General features: G+C 40.9%; 1 protein-coding gene across 1 annotated transcript; it reads right to left on the bottom strand.

Moving 5' to 3' along the window:
- Positions 1 to 420: 420 nt before the first annotated feature.
- LOC123772585 (facilitated trehalose transporter Tret1) lies at positions 421 to 11,976 on the bottom strand. The gene is made up of 9 exons (XM_045765824.2): positions 11,711 to 11,976; positions 10,379 to 10,720; positions 8,239 to 8,367; positions 7,617 to 7,826; positions 7,097 to 7,293; positions 6,446 to 6,596; positions 5,892 to 6,035; positions 5,019 to 5,122; positions 421 to 4,440 (listed from the first exon to the last, which is right to left on the bottom strand). The coding sequence occupies exons 1-9, from the start codon at positions 11,790 to 11,792 to the stop codon at positions 4,252 to 4,254; spliced, it is 1,548 nt and encodes a 515-aa protein (XP_045621780.2). The 5' UTR covers positions 11,793 to 11,976; the 3' UTR covers positions 421 to 4,251.
- Positions 11,977 to 15,993: the final 4,017 nt, after the last annotated feature.

Genomic DNA, 15,993 nt, shown 5'->3' on the forward strand with positions numbered 1-15,993 from the left:
TATTTATTTCTTATGGAGACCAAACTGTGAAAAACAATTCAATACTATCAGCTAGCATTCACCTAATTGTATTCACATTAAATTGTGTTTCCGGCAGTTGTTGAGCTTCGGTTCTTTGGTCCCGCCTCTCAACTGTCAATCAATTAGCATGGTGTTCCTGAGCTTATTTGACTATCATATCTACATTTGAAACTGTGTATGGAGTCTACCTTCCATTACATCACTTCCTAGTGCATTTTCCTCTTATATATGAGAAAACTGACTTTCTCATCATCGTTAATGGGTCATCAGCCAGTTCCTAGTTACGCATTACAATGACACTTCAAGTACAAAAAATCCTCAGGAATTAAGATTGGAATTACCTCTGACAAGCCACTGCCGTCCTGTCCCCGTCGAGGTCACTAGAGATTGAAAGTGAAATTGAAACTAAAATAAGTTTATTGAAGTATAAATACACACAAAGGGATGAGGTAGCTCAAGCTTTTTCCACCCCGTTCAGTACAACGTGTTCATATATATTTGTATTATTATATATATATATAATATAAAATTATTATTATATATATACACACATCACAAACAATCAACATATTACCGAACATTCTGGTTGATAAACATATACATTTCTTCCTTTACACATGCATGCTACATAGCCTTCCCGGCTTGGTCCCTTCTTTGATAATTACTTATTTTACACATACAGTATCATACTAAACGTACACACAAATACTTATATGATTAAGTGCATAGACATAAGTAACAATCCTGTAGAGAGTAGGGGCGGAGGAGTCATGAGTTTGACCTTGTGGGGCAGCCTAACATATATACATATGCAGGCTACCTGTCCCCCGACAAAACGAGTTACGAATTATACGCCTACATAGTTTGTTTAAATTCCTTTAATTAATTAATACAGTACTTAACATTTTTCCTAATTATTACCACCTTATTGAGTCCAAGCTCAGTTTTATATTTCCTTAATAGTATTTTACTGAAATTATGTTTTAGATTTGGAATATTCTGCACAATATTTATGTCAACTTTACCTGCCTGTAAAGCATATCGTCAGTGGTTAGTTTTCTGTCTCACTTCAATCAGTGTTCTGAATGCACTCACACATAGACCCGGAATTACAATTCTTATAAAGTATCTATGACAATCATCACTAATGATCGAAACTGTAGGTAATATATGGCAAACCTTGCCAACAACGTACTAAGAAATTACCACAATGTCTCACTAGTTAACTTAAATGTAAAATCTCTAACATTATGATGATGTCAAATCTTTAATCCAAGCGCTGAACAACAAATTCTCCTTAGTTATGTTAACTGAAACATGGTTAAAAAGGACACAACTCAACTCTTTAATTTACCCAACTACTCAACAATCCACAACTAAGAACCAGTACCACCACCTGGGAGGTGGTGGTACTGCAATTTACTGACACCAACAGTTATACTCAAATGTAATCACAACCAGAGACACCTGTGGCGAGTGTATCACAACCAGAGACACCTGTGGCGAGTGTATCACAACCAGACACACCTGTGGCGAGTGTATCACAACCAGACACACCTGTGGCGAGTGTATCACAACCAGACACACCTGTGGCGAGTGTATCACAACCAGACACACCTGTGGCGAGTGTATCTTTGCAATGTTCAAAATCATGGGTTTAGGGGCAAACTTAACAATGGGAGCTGTGTACAGAATTCCTAACACAGATGTAACTGATTTTAATTCTAACCTCAGAACTTTAATATTAAGCAACAAAACAAAAATCAATTAATACTTTCAGGTGATTTTAATACTGACCTCTGGCTGATAACCTTCAAGTAGCTAGTTTCCTTAAATGTATGAACTCCCGCTTGTTCATGCCCTTGATCATTAAACCTACCAGAATCACTGAAACAACATAGCCAAACAACTCTACTCTAGACCATATCTGAACAAAGATAACCTCTCCACTAACCACAGGAATAAACACTGATGGGACTACAGACTATTAACCCTCATTTATTCTAACCACTATTACTACACAATGAAGATTAGCGTTAGACTGCACAATAAACTTCCATAAGAAACATATAAAAGGAGACTGCACTCGATAATATAGCAAATACAATATACAAATATACCCATCCTGTGGGCGGTAGTGGAAAAGGTTACAGAGGCACATAATGGGCTCAGGGACTGAACTCCAAAATTCATTTAGCTAAGCAAGTTGCAGTCTTGATGAGCTAGTTACAAAATTGAATGTATATTATTACATACTGGGTTCGAGACTGACCACAAGTACAGTCTCTAAATTAAGCATCTGATATATATGTGGAGAACTAGTGTCACAATTGATATCCTGTGAACCGCCCCTTAACCAGTGGGTAGCGGTGGAAAGGTTACAATCACACAGATTTACTACCTACAGTTAGCAAACTGGGGATAGTTGGCTAAAGATTTCTGCTAGTATATCAATTTGAAGGAAATATTTACACATTTCTTGTACATTTGTTAGAGTTGTCTCTGAATTCACGTATTGTTACGAACCCGGACCCAGCGTCCGAGCCTGGAGCAGTGACAAACACGCCATCTGTGGGTCAGCTCCCGAAACCCCCGCCAAACGAACGACGACACCTAGTGAGGACAGCGTGTACTGGCCTCGAGGACCAGTTTCCAGTCTGGTTCAGCGCTCAACACCGCCGCTCCTGACCTCTGGTGAGGTGGTGCTCCGACGACAGCGCCATCTACGGACTGGATACGTCAGGTGTTTGCGCCCGCCACCGTAAGTGAGGAGTATTAGTGTCCCGGTTATTAATGACGTGTCTGCTTACAGAGCCGACCTGGGACCACTGTGTTGAAGGTGAAGTCAGTCTACCCGAGGCAGCCAGTCTCCATACTGTGAAGTTTGCTGCAGCTGTTGTGACGTCGTCCCCCCGGAAGAACACTGTGGTGTGTTAAGCCTGCCAGTGGAGTGGCAGTGTAAGGATTTACCCGGGACCGACGGTTGGAGATGATAATCCACTGGGGTATTGAGGACAGGAGGGTGATTGGTGATATCACACGAGACTCCTGTCTAGGGCATACCCCTTTTATCGTTCGTGGAGTGGCCGTACCAGCCTTGGTGGCTCAGTACCTGCCAGCAGACCTGCTGGACGTGTGGTTGACGGCCTCCACGACGGTGCCCCCAGTGGACCTGTGTTGTGGCTGACCTGTTGCCAGGGTAGGCTCGGCGTTCTCAGAGGACACGTCTTGAGGCCACGAAGAAAGCACCGCGGACTCGGCACCTAGCTTCAAGGATCCATAGTCTCCAGCAGAAGACTACAGTGTTGATCCCCTTGTAAAGTGTTAATACCCCTCCCCCTTGTGTACTCTTTTATTATATATATTTAAACGGTGAAGGTGAATATATTACATTAAGTTCTTACCTTTCTTTCCCTACTCCTTTAAGTTACTTGCGTCACGGATCGCATCCCTTGATAGCCTCTACTGGCTTGGGGCCGGATATATATCTTCCTCTAACTACATCAGAGTAAGAACCCCGTTGCGTCCCGAGAGGGCCGTAACACGTATCAAAAGTATAAATAGCCCCATGACTTACTAAGGGCATACTTAAATCTATCTATAAGAAGCAAGAATGAGGAAATATAGGATAGGGGTCATTTCCAAGGAGTTGTGTAAGAGGATCTCTTCAATCTTAAATAAGATAATAAGAAGATCCGAAACAAGCTTCAATGAATTTGTTTTAATCATATAAAGGTAACATGAACAAAATATGGAACACTATTTCTCGGATATTAGGATCAAAGAACTGAGCTGAACATAGTTCCATAGTTACACTATGGAACTTCTGGTTCCATGGTGTAACCAAAAGTCGCTCCCTACAATACTTGCAGGCACCAGTATATCTCTGTAAACAATGCTACTTTTCCCACACTGCCAATTAACATTAGCGTTCCACAGGGTCGTATACTTGGTCCACTCCTGTTTCTCATTTACATCAATGACCTACCAAATTCAGGTAAATTCAAATATCTCTCAACACCTGAAGCCTCTTCTATTTGCTGATGACACAACCTTCCTGTTCTCCAATCCTAACCCACTTATTCTAAATGACACTGTGAATATTTGATTAAAATAAGTACATCTGAAGATGACTGTTAACAAACTTGACCTTTAACATTGAAATAATGTATTACATATTTGAAAAAAAGTCCACAAATCTAAATTTAAATAAAATATGTTAAAGTAGGCCTACACCAGTGGTAGTGACTCTCGGGGCTGCTGGCAATGGCTGTCCTGTGCTGCCGGGCCCCCGAAGTGTGCAGTGATTTCCTGCAATGTTTTCCCTTTAGTCTCCGGCACCAGTAGGATGGTAAAGACAAGGGCCGCCAGACACATCCCGCCGAAGAGCCAGTACGCGCTGTAGTCTCCAAGAGCCGTCTGTGAGCAAGACATGGAAGGTTCATTACTAGCCGTACCTAATATGTTGCATTTGTTTACAGAATCGACGAATATGTGCTGTTCCCTTAATATCTGAACTCAAAAACCTTACTAATACCCTTTGTCCTCTTAATGTCAAACTCATCTTTGTAAATTTTTGTAAAATTTGAGATTTTTGTAAAATCTCTATGTATGTACCTTTACCTAAATAAAAAATTATTATTATTAATTATTAATTATTATTATCTTTAGACAAACTAACTCACTTAGCAGTAATCTGGTTCACATTGCTCCTCCTGCTTCCAATATTGCTGGTGTTTTTTCTGCTTTCTGTTTTCTTGTCATCTCTAATACTCTGGTGAAAGTGGCCTGCAGGGAGAGGAAGGTGAGGGTGACGATGAAGGAGCCTACCTGCAGGGGAGAAAGGTGAGGGTGACGATGAAGGAGCCTACCTGCATGGGGAGAAAGGTGAGGGTGACGATGAAGGAGCCTACCTGCAGGGGAGAAAGGTGAGGGGTGACGATGAAGGAGCCTACCTGCAGGGGGAGAAATGTGAGGGTGACGATGAAGGAGCCTACCTGCAGGGGGAGAAAGGTGAGGGTGACGATGAAGGAGGCAGTCCAGTTCACCATCATCGCCAGACTGGCCGATGCATCCTTCACTTCCGGAGAGAACAATTCACCTAGAATACGGAAATGAGTTTCTTTTTATATAAACAAAAGTAAGTTGGAGTGCAGATAGACATAATATATTTATTTATATACAAGAAGGTACATTGGGGGGTTAAGATAGTATACATATTAATGATGATTTTACATTCTTGTAAAGCCACTAGCACGCAAAGCGTTTCGGGCAAGTCCTTAATCTAACATAATTTTAAGTAGATAATTTCCAGTAAAATTTTTAACCAAAACATTTTGTTTTTGTTTTTGAATAAGGCAAAGGTTTGACAGCTTTTCAATTCGTTAGGGAGTGAGTTCCATTGACTAGGTCCCTTTATTTGCATAGTGTTTACACAGATTAAGTTTGTCTCTGGGGATATCAAAGAGATATTTATGTCAGGTGTGGTGATTGTGTTCTATTGCATCTGTCCAGGAAGAGTTTCAGAACAGGGTTTGCACCTAAGAAAAGGGTTTTGTAAATGTAATTGGCACAAGAGAATGTGTGTGGAGTGACAGTGGAAGTGTTTCTCTTCGTTTACATGCTCACCAAATCTTTAATACTGTTACCTTTTACTCCCTCCATATGAGGACCCCGACGGTAGGACTGTTTATATGTATCAACCCATGAGAACCCAGGTAGTGGGACTGTTTACTGAACACTGACCCATGTGAAACCAGGTAGTGGGACTGTTTATTGAACACTGACCCATGAGAAACCAGGTAGTGGGACTGTTTATTGAACACTGACCCATGAGAACCCAGCCAGTGGAACCATTACCGTATACTGACCCATGAGGACCCAGACGGTAGGGCCAAATCCGACGGAATATGCGGCGATGAAGACGACAAGGGCGACCAACGGTAACCAGCCCAGCGCCTCCACAGTCCACACGGCATCAATCTCCTTCATGTAGCAGTAACCGCCCAAGCTCACTGTCAACAACAATGTTGATACGGGGTTAGTATGCAAGGTTTATTGTCTATCACAATGAAAAGTGTCAAGCAAAACACGTATATGGGGGCAAGTAATAAAATCAGTTGACTAATAGACCTTGTCACATCTCAAGTACGACTTGGCTACAAGTATCTCTGGGAGTTCGGCTTCTTCAGGGTTTGTACACCCGTTGCATTAATTGTGTAAGTTCTGGTAACTAATATAATTTATATTCCAATTATCATCACATTAAAATCACGGGTAAAAAATCACCGTGAGACTTACCCATACAGAGGAACATGAGTGAGACTGACCCATACAGAGGGACATGAGGAGTGAGACTGACCCATACAGAGGGACATGAGGAGTGAGACTGACTATACAGAGGAACATGAGGAGTGAGACTGACCCATACAGAGGGACATGAGGGCGGACGAGACAGCAAGAAGGAGCCTCCGGCCAGCCTGGTCCATCAGTAAAGCACCCACCACAGTTGCCAACACCTGGACCCCGGCGATGATGGCCACGCTCGCGTTCTCTGTCACACTGCTCCCAGAGTCCTGACCAGCACATTTTCATGAAGTAAGTTTCTTTGAAGGCGATATTAAGATAATTATCAGGAGAAAGCGCTTAGCCAATTTAACTATATTGCACTTAGAACGAGATTTGAGGGCACGGATTTAGTTCGTGACAGAGGGAGGAAAGGGTGGGTGCCCTGCCACCTGAACCATTTGGGATCGAACACCGACCCTGCAAGAAGCGAAGCTGTTACTGTACCGACTTATCCAAGTGGTTTAGGGCTTTGAGAGCAATACATATAAAATTAAGCAAGAATTTAGTTCAGTTTAAGAGATCAGAAATCACCATCATATGCATGGTAGCCTACGCCAAACTTTTTTAATTTTGTATATTGTACAATAACAGTGAAACAAATATGAATAATATTTATTAATTAAGTGTTTTAACATTATTTATCTTTAACATTAATGGGAAAACAACATTGCACTAAACATTTGTGGATGAGAGACTTGTACTTACTGGATAATTAGCCTTTGTTTACCTTAAAAACGATTGCCATGTTAAAGAGAAGAGGAGTGATTCCCGAGGACTGAGCGAAGAAGAGTATGGCAAGGCAGATGACAAGAGGCTTCAAGTTATGCGGCTTCGCCATCTCCCGAAGTGAAGCTTTCTTAAGCTTAGCTTCCGCCACGGCTCCCTTGATCATAGACAGCTCCTCCTGCACGTTATAGTGGCCACCTGTTGGGCGACAGCCCCTCCTCCAAATAGACAGTACGTTTTTATACTAAATGTAATAAGTACAATCCTGTCTATCACACATGTTGGGAGAACGATTATATTGGCTACACATGTTGGGAGAACCATTATATTGGCTACACATGTTGGGAGAACCATTATATTGGCTACACATGTTGGGAGAACCATAATATTGGCTACACATATCGGGAGAACGATTATATTGGCTACACATGTTGGGAGAACCATTATAATGATCTCTGGCATAGTTAGAAGCACAACAGAAGAGAACCATTGTGATGTCTGTTATCAGTCGCCCTACTCACCTCGGAAGTACTGTAGAGACGCCTTCGCCTCCTCATCTCTGCCTTGAGAGAGGAGAAAACTTGGCGATTCCTTGGTGAAGGCAAGCATTAGGATGTATATTAGCGTTGGGATGGTGCAGACGACAGCCAGCCAGCGCCAGGAGCAGAGGGCGGCGCCGACAACATACACTAGCAGAATACCCAATGTCACCATCACCTGGAACCCACTTCCTGGTTTGGACAACAAAATATGATATTAATATTTTCTAACCAACGTGGGTATAAATAGGAGCCGACTCCCATGGACCAATAGGCATTCGTTAGCTTACTTCTTATGCTGATATCACAGCCACCGCTGGCAGCACCACTCAATATTAAATCAACAAGTGAAGATAATATTTACCATTGTGAGCAAAAAATATTATAACATTGTTGGAAAGCATGACTCCTCAGTCATCGATATAATATTCCCCACCCATTCCAGGGGGGGGGGTAGAAATAGCCTAAGCTACTGTATCCCTTTGAGATGTATTTCTTTCTTGTCTCAATAAACATACTTGAACTCCCCACCCATTGTCATAGATACATAACGCTTTTGTGGAATTAAACATCTTACGCTCTGTTTACACAGGAGGAGACTCACCCAGAGTGCCTCTGATGTCAGCGGAGGCAAATTCACCTATGTAGGTTGGCACAGCTGTGCAGGTCACGCCCATACACACGCCAGTGATCACTCGACCCGCCACCAGCATCAACACATTTTGGCCCCCAGCTGAAAAATGTGTATAGTGGAGCCAGGAAAGATTCTGAAACGGTCACATTTATGTGATGCTTCGACGTGAGCTTCATTCACTGAATAATAAAAAACAAATTTAATTTTCAAAATTTATCTTATATACTTTAATATTTATATATATATATATATATATATATATATATATATATATATATATATATATATATATATATATATATATATATATATATATATGAATAAAAATGGAAATGTTCGTTTGTTCAAAATCGCTAATCTTCGAAAGTTTTTCACCAATTGCTTTGAAATTTTCACACAACGTTCCGTTCGCATCCGAGCAGGTTTTATATACATACTATATAGATGTAACGTCTGTGACGGGGAAAAACATGCTTTTTTTTCTTTTAAATTATGTTTTTCATGTGCGGGAAATCTTCGAAACCTCTTTACCAATTTCTTTGAAATTTTGACACAACGTTGCATTCGAATAAGCGCATGTTTTTATATACCTACTATATACATGCTTCACCTGTGACAGGGGAAAAAAAAGAAAAGCCTTTTCTGAAAAACAGCCCCATCTGTTGGACGTAAGAGCAACACACGCTGTTATCTCCGAAAGATCTTCACCGATTGATTTGAAATTTTGACACAACGTTTCATTCGAATACGCGCGTATCTTTATATACCTACTATATAGATGCCACACCTGTGACAGATAAAAACCTGCATCTTTTGAAAAACGCCGCCAATCTGTTGCACGTAATAGCAACACACGCTTTACTCTGTTACGATTCCATTTCAATGTTTCCGTTTGCATTGATAAATTGAAATTTCATAGATTTTGATTTATTTTAATTTTGATTTAATTAAATTGTGTGACATTGTGCTGGAATTGAGCTGTGTACTTCACCATACCGTTCATTTCGTGTGTATAATTATAGATGCCACACCTGTGACAGGTAAAAACATGCTTTTTTTGAAAAAACAACGTCATCTGTTGCACATAAGAGCAACACACGCTATACTAAATATGTTACAAATATCCATTTCAATGTTTCTTATTTCATTAATAAATTGGATTTTCCTAGATTTCGATTTATTTTCATTCTGCTTTAATTATTTTGTGTGACATTACGTTGGAATTGAGCTGTATTGTTTACCATACCGTTCATTTCGTGTGTATAGTTTATTTTTCATTTTGTTTTTAACTGTTTTTCTTATATTTCAGTAATGGTAACATCAGATCATTTGATGTTCCCAATTTTCTGATGGGAACATCAGATCATTTGTGAATGCATTTGACAAGGGAGTGAGGAATGGTGGGGAGGACGAGGGGACAGGGGAGGGGGTAATGGTGGGGAGGACTGGGAGACAGGGAAGAATGTTGTGGCTCAGCATATAGGAAGTGAAGAAAGACTAAGGGAACTGTACCTCACCACACTGAAGGAGAAAAGGAAGAGGCAGATATGATAGCAATATACAAGATACAAAGCGGAATTGAGCAGGAAGTCCGAAAATCAATGTTCAAAGGTAGAAACAGTAGAACAAGGGGAACAGAAACAGAAACTGGAGACCCAAATGAGTCACAGAATTGTAGAAGGTCCTTCAGTGTTAGTATCGTAAATAAATGGATTACACGAGGAAGTTGTTAATGCTAACTCAATACACAGTTTTAAAGGTAAATATGATAAGAAATGCGAGGCTTAAGAGCAGAAGCTCGACCTCTATGAGTAAATGATCTGAATAGCATCTGAAAGAAAAAATTAAATGTGGAATATAGGGGAACGGGTGGTATTGTAGAGTTCATTCTCGACTCACTATTGGGAATTCCGATAGAATCGAATCCCGAGCGGGACAGTTGAATGGTTGGGCGTGTTTCCTATTCCCTAATGCGTCGGTTCACTTAACAGTAAATAGGTATCCAGGAGTTAGCTTGTTGAGAGTTTGCATCCTGGGGAGGGTCAGTAGTTAAACTTTGTGGGGGATGGGAGTGGATGAACTGTAGAATATTTAAAGATGTTTTACGTACCAATGAGCGCCCACCCTGCCAGGTATGGCAACACTGAGAGCATCATGGTGGCTCTCCTGCCCAGTGTGCTGATCATCACGCCACCCACCAACCCTCCTGCAGCGCCTCCTATGTTCACCGACGATGAGAACCAGTTGTACTCCTCCTGGCTCAGCTGCAGCGTCTCCGTCGTGGTCCTGTTTTGTGGCTGGACATCAGAGGAGGTCGTCGTGTGAGGCCTGTCGGTAATATTTCCCAGGAGTGGTCCAGCAGGATACCCGTCGGAAGTGCTGCCTAGCAGGAGTGGTCCAGCAGGTGAGGAGTAGCCAACAATGACTCCCATGGCAAGGCCTCCCATGGTGGCTGTGAGACAACAGATACTCAGAGTAGTGGCGTGTAGCTGTCTGATTGGCTGTTAATTATCAAGACACGGCCTCAAAGCCTAACCAATAAACTAAATGTCTCTTAATCCTGATAAAATTGTTAACTATATTCTCCCTTGGAAAGATCTCTATACATTATACACCAATCAGCTTAAAGCAAACCAATAACACTGAAACTATGAGATGCATAACGCTAGAAGCTGTTGACAGTCATCTTAAAAATTTAAAACCAACTGAGTTCTATTCCTTTACTCTAGGCTTTTGATTCTAGGTTCTGTGCAAGAGGGCGCAGGTAGAGCAGGTTGTGAGTGCGAAATATATAACGCAAATAAAATGGTCATGTCTATTACGGGCTACTCATGCCAGTGCCACCTCTTGGATGGCTTAATCTTCATCAATTAATCGTCATGTCTAGCACGTAGAGATTGAACGACAGGGCAGCACAACACAAATTGGGTTATTGGGTGTGGCGTTTTGTGTTGCTGTGGATGGTCTTGGTTGTAGGGCGGACATAAAAGCCATTGCATGGTTACTGACGTTTAGACTTATAATTGTACTACGTGTTGATTTAGTGAACAAGCATTTCTGGGGTATGAGTTTTCAGTTGTATGTATACCTGGGGACCATTCAGGCTTGTTCGCATTTGTGTTCCTCACGTGTGCCCCAAAGAATGAGGTGATTTGATAAAATACTATGCCCAAGATTACCATCAGTGCCGGCGGGCTGATGGGCAAATAGCCTCGGCTTCCATCAACTTTCGTCCGGTCGTGATGGTCGAGTGGATTAGATGCCCTGTACACCAGTTGCAAAATGCTCCTGGCAGTATGGGTCCGAGTCACTTCTGGGGTGTAAACTATTTGATCTAGTTTAGATCAACTAAATCTTGATCTAAATGCATCTACTGTTCATATAATCTAGAGTAGCTACGTAAATTCCTTTATATCTAAGTTTTAAAACACAATAAACTCACCGGCGAGAGCAGTATAGTACTGAGTAGCAAGCGCGGGCCTGTTTCCAGGGCGCGGATGTGCTCGGTCCTCCACGTTCTTCATGCTGGTAACCTGGTATTGATCGATATCCCAACTGGCGGTGTGCTCCGGAGAGGAGTCTGAGGTTCCCTTTAGGCTATGGTGAGACTTGGAGCATTAGGTAGACAAGAGCACTCTCTGTGTCTCGAAGCACCGGAGCGATCTCCTGTGTCTGGCTCTGGCTGTATTGTACTGTCGCTCCCAGCATCACACACCCTCTGCATCTGTCTCTCTCTCGCTCTCCCACTCTCGCTCTCTCTCTCTCACTCTCTCTCACGCTCTCTCTCTCTCTCGCTCTCAGTAGGGGGCGGACAGTAAAGCGTTTCTAGTGTTTCCCATTTTATAAGAACTATTTTCTCATAGCTACGAGTAATAAGTGTCCGCCATATCCGTGAACTTAACGAGCAGTGTTAAGAACACCGATATAATAACACTAATGCCCTGTGTGTTGCAGAGAGAGACATCACTTTTTGCAACGTGAGGACAGTGGCCCTGAGTTAGTGCCACAGTTATTTCCAACTAAATGATTAAAATACATTGAATAAAACACAACCGTTGGCACAACTAACATCAGTTTAGTTTGTGAAGTATGTAGATAAGATTAATCATTAACCATGAAACAAGTTGGAAACGGTGATAAGTGTGGCCAAGTGTTAAGAGATGAATCTATCTATAGCCGCTGAGTTGTTAATGAGGGAGAAAACGCCACATGTTAACAACCAAGAGGTTTTATGCAACTAAGTAATCCTTTGTAAAATACAAGTAAGTCTTTTGTGCTTGTGTAAGTAAATTTATAAGTAACTACTAATACTTTACAAGTATACTAATAATACAGCATTAGCACTTTTTTATTTAAAAGGAGTGTTCTAAGAAAAATTAAACCAAGCTACAAATAATGATGAACATTAACCAGAGCAGATACAAATAACCACAATGTAAAGTGAAAACAGACAAATAAGCACACAGAACGACCCTGTAAACCAGTAAACAATGGAGAGCATGGACATAGTTCGTAAGTAAGAAATAAACGAATTGTAAGGAATATTCCTTCTCATTCCACCCCTTCCCAAAAAAAAAAATACCAAAATCGAAAAATTACAAATCCATAAAACTACCAATTGGAGCAGCACAGATACAACGCAGATCCAAAATTACCTAGTAAATCTGAAGTCTAGTCAATCAGAAGCCTAGACAATCAGAAGCCTAGTCAATCAGTTAGACGTCACTGTGTCTCAACTGAGGCTGAAAATCCAGAATCATTGGCATCAGTGAAACATGGGGTGGCGAGAAGACATAACTGAAGAGGAATTCCATCTTCCGGGATACCATCTAACATTAATTACAAAACAATATATTAGGTGTATCTAACGTCACAAGCAGGAGAACAATTATTTTACTTGAGTCCTAGCTAGGTACAGGACTCCTTTCTCATATAGCATGTATCAGAGCCCGCTCGAGGAAACTGTATTCTAGATCTTGTGCTAACGCTAGAAGAGAGCATAATCTATCACATGCAGGTAGGGAAAAAGCTCATCCTCGTGTGATTACAATATTTTAAAAGGATTACAATTACAGAAACCGTTGTAAAGGTCCCAGATGATGAATTTCTAGACAGCCAAACTCTCATTCTAGGCTAGAATGTGAGAGGAATTGCAAAACAACTCCTGCAGGGAGTTAACAAGAGATCAAGACTTAGCACGCATTTTTTTTTTAAGTTCATCACTATACTTGCTCAAAAATATGTGCCAAGAAAGAGAAGGGAAATGAAAGAGAACGAGATGGATGACACAGGCAGAAAAAAGAACTTTAACAAATAAGCTCAACCCTCGGAGCAGGTACCAATCTTGAAAAATCAACATTGATTATGATAGTGATAATTTATAATTAGGGAAAAGTACATCAGTGGAACCGCTTACCCGCCGAAGCCGTAGACACCAAAACTCTGCTGGGTTTTAAGATTCAGCTGGAAAAGATCATCAATTCAAATGGGGGAACCTTTGACAAGCTGCCGGCTTTCTGTTCTCATCAAGGCCCTCGGGAAAATTCAGGTAAAAACATATTCAAAGATTTAAATATCTGACAGCCTAATGCTGTCTGGAGCTTGAGATTATTATTGAATTAATTGCTGATTTGTGTTGATTAATTAGAGGTCGTAGATAATTTGTATAATAGAACCCCCAAGCACAGATACCGTAAGGGTAGATGAGAGAGTAATAAAACGTTACCAGGGCAGGGCGAGGGTCATAATATATGATTTTAGAAAGAATTCCACAAGTCTTATAATTTTGTTTAGATATATTTTGTGTGGCCCTGAAAATTCAGCTTGTTATCAATGAGAACACCAAAGAATTTACCATCTACTTTGTTACTAATTTGGATATTATTAAATCTTAGTTTAATTTGATTAGTGTATTTATTACCAAACAAAATATAGAATGTTTTATCAATGTTAAGGATGAGTTTGTTAGCAGTTAGCCAAAGATGGACTGTATTTAGTTCAGTATTCACTGTATTCATTTCCTGGCCCACCTTCTTCAGGAACTTAAGCGTACAATTTACCCCAGGCGCCCAGGGTCACGGAGCCTACTGACACGAACCTATAACAATGTTCTAGGCCCCTGTGCTTATTAGTTGTTCTGGATCTCCATGAAGGAGACAACCCCACCTTCACCCTCAGCTGTATTGTACTGTACATCGGTATTATCCAATGTAGATGCACACATGTAGTCTCACACCGCCTGTTTACCATCCCCCCCCATGGCTGCAGGGTAACTATCTGGGCCATTGTGACTGTTATCAGGCCTGCACATTTGAGATTCCCTTTGTGCTGGACACTTAACTGTAACCAAACTAATCTTGATGATGTCATTGATTGCTTCATGTCTAGCAATCTTTTCCTCTGACTTATGACATAGTCGCCTTCTTGATATGCAGATGCATATCAGCAGATACACAGATGTTCGGTGGAGATGGGGGGTGGCAAGGCACTGGGCAATACCAATTCTTAGGCCAATGGTCCAGGTGAGTGCCCAAGGTGGAATTAAGGACAGCCAACAGAAAGTCCCCAGCATATGAATTGTTAGATAAATTTAACAAATGTTACATTACATATACAGAATTTATAGTATTGAAAAAATCAGCAACACCAATTAGATTTCTACACCTGTCCTTCCGTTCCTCAGCTGTCTCTCTCACGCTATGCTGTCCCTCAGCTGTCTCTCTCACGCTATGCTGCCCCTCAGCTGTCTTTCTCACGCTATGCTACTCACTATTCCTCTCTGTCTACCTCAGCTTCCCTCACTACCTCTGTCTTGCCACACTCTCTGCTTCTACCTCTCGTGTCTACCAGCTCTTAATGATCTTTAGGCTTGCTTTTACTTTGATATCAAGATGTATAATGCCACTTGTTCTTCTTAAAGACTTTCGAGGTTCTTGTTTAATTTAAGATTCTGCGACCAGTGTGAAGTCTGCTTCTAGCTTCATCTATTAGTCGGTGGAGCAGTCTCTGCCAAATTGGAGCTTTTCGGAGTTAAGTATTAAGTTTTAGTCTTTAGTGTTTTTCCTGACCGAAACGCTTTGCATCATAGTGGCTCTAGGCATTGTATGTACTAGCTCTATCTATAAATCCATCAATGTTTGTATCACACCTTGTATGTATGTACTTTATCTGAATAAACATTTGAATTTTGAATTTGAATTTTGAGAGACGGCCTCGTTCCTGCAGGCCGGTGTCCATCCCTGACCGTGCAAGTGGTTGGGCACTGTTTCTTCTCTTCCTCCTATTCCTGCCCCTATCCTGTCCTCATACCTCTTCCAAGTGTTATACAGTCACAATGGCTTGTGACTGTATATCACTTGGATAATAATTATAATATATATATATATATATATATATATATATATATATATATATATATATATATATATATATATATATATATATATATATATATATTTGCCAAGAAAATTAATCATTATTACAATTATCACCCATATCAAATCCTGTCAATTAACGAGATATCATAAGTGGACAAACCACTACGGCTTAGCCACGAGTTAGTTTAGTTTAGCATCAATAAGGCACTGTGTTGGTTTTAACAAATGGAATGCAATGAAAGAAGAAGTTGTAGAAGCCACCTCCATCCACAACTTTAATACCAGATTCGGCAAAGAATTCGAACGTCACAATACTTAAATTATAACACATCAGGAACAAGGCGAGGCA

This window comes from Procambarus clarkii, chromosome 17 (genome assembly GCF_040958095.1).
Source record: "Procambarus clarkii isolate CNS0578487 chromosome 17, FALCON_Pclarkii_2.0, whole genome shotgun sequence".
Taxonomy (NCBI): Eukaryota; Metazoa; Arthropoda; class Malacostraca; order Decapoda; family Cambaridae; genus Procambarus; species Procambarus clarkii.